This window comes from Montipora foliosa, chromosome 6 (assembly GCF_036669935.1).
Source record: "Montipora foliosa isolate CH-2021 chromosome 6, ASM3666993v2, whole genome shotgun sequence".
NCBI classification, from domain to species: domain Eukaryota; kingdom Metazoa; phylum Cnidaria; class Anthozoa; order Scleractinia; family Acroporidae; genus Montipora; species Montipora foliosa.
In genome coordinates, this window is record NC_090874.1 from 11,653,565 (window position 1) to 11,658,564 (window position 5,000).

Genomic DNA, 5,000 nt, shown 5'->3' on the forward strand with positions numbered 1-5,000 from the left:
TTTCGCCAACAAACTGAGACCAAGGGGACTTTTTCGACCGAAGTGATGGTCGTCGCCAGGAAACAACTGAAACGGTATGCAATAGGCCTTAATCACACGTGGTCATGTTTAGTCCCGAGGGATTGAAAACTTTTGTTTTGCCGCCACCGAGACTCGTTTCCAAGCATTTCAACTCGAGGCTCAGGGTACGAAATCTATTGTCTATGGCCAATATGGCCACTGCGCGAATAAGGCCCATCAAAGATCTCAATCTCGTATTCAATTATTTTACGAGGTAACCGTAAGTCCAACTAGCCGAACTTGGTCACGTGATAGAGTGAAAAATGCAAAGAAGGTTTTATTCAGTCTAAAAACCTCTGTAAAAGTTCGTAAAGGCTAAAACGAAGGCATAGTTTCTAAATACTACCACCTCCTAAAGGCACAGTCCGCGTTCAGCTGTCGGCTTTTAAATATAACGCAAACTGTTACATATATAAGAGCTGACAGCTGAGCGCGAGAGCGGTGTTCTTGATCGAAGATCTGAAAGCATACAATGGCCCCTTCAATAATTCTGAGACCATCTCCTCGAGTAGCTTACAAAGCTGAAAGTTCAGTTGTGATTCAAATGCAAATTAAGGTGATTCCCTAGAAATAGAACTTGTCATAGATTTCCAATGAAACTTTGCACTCTGCTGTAACATGTCAGCGAGATGATAAAAATGTAATAAAAGGGGGGGGGGGGGGGGGTCACTTGCTTGTTTCCATGGTACAACGCTGACGAATACCTCTATTTGAGCTACTTTGGCAGTTGCGTCGCACCCCTAATGTTGGACAAATTTAGCTCGATTTATAAATGTAATCCAATGTAACACAGAGCGTTGTGTCATTCTATGGTTAATTCAAGTACGAAGCGAAGAAAAATTATTAGAATGCCTTTGTGAGTACTTAACACTCGAAAATAGATTTAACTTTAGTATGGGCTGTTCGACTCGAAATGGCTCCTTCAGTACAGTTTTATGAAATTGCCAAAAACTGGCCATAGATTTTGACGGATTAGGCTTGGCGTTATTGAAAATCCGCCATTTTATCAATGTGCCCGCGTGAATGACGCAAGAAATTATACGCAGTAGGGTTGCAAAACCAAGGAATCACCTTAAGGACAAATTGAGACAATAGAATCAGCTGAGTTGTTTTTCTTTTTTCTGGAAGGTAAACAAAACTATAGTCGAGAAAAAAGCCATGACGATATGAATAAAGCGAAGTTACGCTACTTGACGACAGCCAAGCACACTCATTCCTCTTAGCTGCGCTTCAGGTCGAGCGCGCGCCTGGGGCTGAATCCATTGACAGACCCCTCCCAGGGGTTTAGGGAGCAAGGGAACATGGCTAATTTGAACTGGGGAACAATGTCAAAATATTCTAGGGAAAAAAGGAGCAAAAACAATTAAACAATTTTAGGGATCCAAAAAGTTGGGAACAAATTTGAAAGTAATTTGGGGAACAAGGGAACACAAGCAAGTACTTAAAGGGAACCAGGGAAAATGAACCCCCTGGGAGGGCCTCATTTGACGGACTACAAACAGTGGACGTTTCAAGCGAAATGACGTTCACCTATAGGGTTGACCAAGTAAGTGACGACCGAATAAAGATTAATCGGGTTTCACGGTTGTAGGTAACTTATGATCGCGACGGTGGCAGAACACGGTAACGAAAACAGTAATAACCTCGGGAGATGGAGGAGGACGAGGTAAGCTTTGCAAACAGAAATAACTACTCGGAGATACTTAAAGTGTGTTATCATCATTTTGTTGCTATGTTTTACCTATGCATCTATTAGTGTGAATTTTCTTATCTCCCATTTCAATTTTTTGGATAGATTCTGCATTCAGCAGATTTTCAAAGGACATGAGGAGTTCATTCGATGACGGTAAGTGGCACACCCCTTAGGCAGCGTTTACACGAACGCAGGTTTCATTTGTAACCGCATCGTTTTCGATGCGGATACACCTTCTGTTTACACAACACCGATCGAGATTGTTGCCGATTTGAAACCGCTGCCAAATTAAAGTGGAGCGTTTTCAAATCGATGCGGTTTTGTCTGTCGTGTAAACACCGAAACCGCATCGATTTAATTACGGTTACTATTTTGATGCAAATTTGCATTATTCAATTCAAAATAGTGAATTTAGCACGTAGTGCAGCACTCGCTTATAACATCACGACTTAGATTTTCAGGCGAAACCGGTTCCGTGTAAACAGTTCCAAACCGCATCGATTTTAACGCGGTTTCGGAGTCATGAAACCGTGTCGAGGTGAAAGCCCTCCCCTCGCGCGAATAAAGGGAAAAACATGAAACATGTTAAATAACAATGTTCTCGTCTTTCAATTGACAGACCCCTTTAAGGACAAGAAAGACAGATCGGGTGAGAGAAGAGGTAATGCAGCTTCATGTACTTTTCAAGTAAATGTTCTTGGATTAAACTTCATTTCTTTTCTTTTTAACTTGTGCTTCTTACATGTACATTTCATGAAAACATTAATATCATTTCAGATCAGCCAACCTCGTCCTCAACTTCTTGGAGCAGTCAAAAACCCAAAGAAAGCAGACCAGGTAACGCATGCACTTGTACCTACCGTCTCTTAAACTACTATTGGGGTTAATTTAGCGCACGAACACGTTCCAGCTCCAGCAAGGGTGAAGTTGATAAGAAGTTTCTCATTGCATGGTTGGCCCTCTAGCACAGTCACAAATGAATCTAGAATTAAAATAACCCTTACCGTGAAAATTAGTTGTCATGTCCCTGGATAAAAAAGGCATAAACAGAAGCAGTCAAGCGTGACATGGCTTCTCCTGATTGGTTAAAGTGGCGGCCCTTTGTTTGTTTTCGCGCGTAAAAATAGTTGTGACTGTGCTGGGGGCAAGACTGCAAATTGATAGAGTAACACTGTTATCTAATTCACTCCTGGTTCTGCAATAGTCCCATGATAATCACTTAACTTTCTGAAAATGCTTGAGGACACTAGGAGTGTAGTAACATTGTGGGAGGGTAGTACTTGGTTACACCGCTGACAGAGTTATTTGCGGTAAGAATGTAAGTCGGACAGTACAGGATTTAAAGAGGCCTTTTGTGTTTATTGGGATACCGAATGCATTGTGCTTTACGGGATACAGCAGTCTGTATTCTCGCTCACATGATACCTATTTGGGGCGGATAAGTTTGTTTTGCATTCCTGTACATAAATGGTCATTGACGTAAATCTATGTAACTTCAAGAAGGCATAGTTTACAATTATTGGACGAAGCTTTGCGATCGATAAACATTGGCCCGATTTATACCAGAGACGGATCATACTCCTTCAACACGAATTATATGTCTATATGTAAATAAAGGACGAATTGCGTCACAAGACGAACTATATTAATCTAAACGTGACGAGAAGGCATGCGCACAAGGTAATTCCTTATCTGATGAGACACAGGGGCCGTGGGATAATACATTACTAGGACTAGATGTCACACACAGGTGACCGTCTCCCATCGTTTGGAGGAATCGGCTCCTCAATGGGGGCTTTTCCGCCTCCCTTCAGTCTTTTAAACGAAAGCTTCTGGAAAACTTGTATTTTGCACAAAGACTACTGTCGTTATTTCTAAGGGAATGTCTTTCTGTTTGCCATTGACCTTGCTTTTTTTTTTTTCAATCACATTCTATTGTTTGAGGTCGGCGGACCAAAGATATAATATCTTCCTTGTCCGAAGACATTCTTTCACCGCCATATTTTGCAGTACGACAGCGTATTGGGTGTTTTCATCAGAGAGCAGAAGGGCACAAGGGTAGACATTACATTCCGTCAATGTCTACCCAATTTTCCTTTTTAGGACGACCTGTGTTGTCTATCGCTGATTCTGCACTCTATGGCAAGTCGACGGCTAGCTTTTTGTAACAAGATGCCGGTTTTTGAGTAATTTATCTATTGTCCGTGTTTATACGCGTGGACTGATCATCCCCCCAGATGAATCATCGATGGAAGTTTATCTGTCAAGACGAATTACCGTGTTAATTTTATTAATGTTTCCATATTATTGAACGATTGACGTCATTGATCATTGACAGGAAATTTACTGCACGGCCGGTTATAAACGGAATACGACAGAACCTGAGATGATTAAGACTTACTGAAATATGTATTGAATAAACAGAAACGCAGAATTATAATCGATGATCATCGGTGCATGTTTCTTTCCCATCTTAGAAGAAAGATTTACACCTTCAAGTTCAGCAACATCCTCCCCCAAAGAATCATTTGCCAAGCAATCACTGGATTCACACAACAGGTTTCGTTCAATGCATGGCGCCCCGCCTTTGAAATGGGCCGACGACTTAGCAAAGGAGGCACAGGTTTGGGCGGAGAAGTTAGCTCGAGCTCGAACCTTACAGCATTCCTCTAAGCAGGAGAGAAACAATGCAGGAGAGAACTTAGCAATGTTCTCAGGGAAATTTGAGTCTGCTGGGGAAGAGGCTACAACTATGTGGTAAGATGGAAATTACCCTAACAGAAAGGTGACATGAGCACGTTATGTGAGTCTTGATCATGAGTATGCAGGGAGGGGCAGACGTAAATGTTAGTTAAAAACTCTCACTCATTTCAATGATCGACACAATCAATCAGATTCAGATATTTGGTCAATAGAGTTTAATAGACGCGTTTTTTCCTTTCGTAATCCGACGATCTTCTTCATTTTGACATAGCTTGCAAAATTATGTCATGTGTTTGCCTAAATTAATGACATTTGTGGCAAACGTCACTGTTCACAAAACTCCCGAGTTACTGACTGGAGTCACCTTAGTGTAACTTATTAACTTTAAGCAAACAATACAATACACTGATGCATTCTAGAACTATCGGTAATGGTATAAAAGACTGAACTAACTAAATCAGGGTAAGTCTTGGACTATTTTATACCGGGGAAATTTCCGGTCACTCGGAAGATTACAAGACTTGCCACAGCATGAAAAAAGAGA

The 5,000-nt window shown here is 41.4% G+C and overlaps 1 protein-coding gene across 1 annotated transcript in view; it reads left to right on the plus strand.

Moving 5' to 3' along the window:
- Positions 1–532: 532 nt before the first annotated feature.
- The window catches only part of LOC138005036 (Golgi-associated plant pathogenesis-related protein 1-like), a 6,901-nt gene continuing 2,433 nt past the window's right edge, over positions 533–5,000 (plus strand). Inside the window, 7 exon segments of the mRNA XM_068851326.1 lie at positions 533–616; positions 1,652–1,670; positions 1,673–1,726; positions 1,856–1,906; positions 2,373–2,414; positions 2,531–2,590; positions 4,231–4,510. Of these exon segments, the coding sequence (XP_068707427.1) occupies positions 533–616; positions 1,652–1,670; positions 1,673–1,726; positions 1,856–1,906; positions 2,373–2,414; positions 2,531–2,590; positions 4,231–4,510 (590 nt within the window).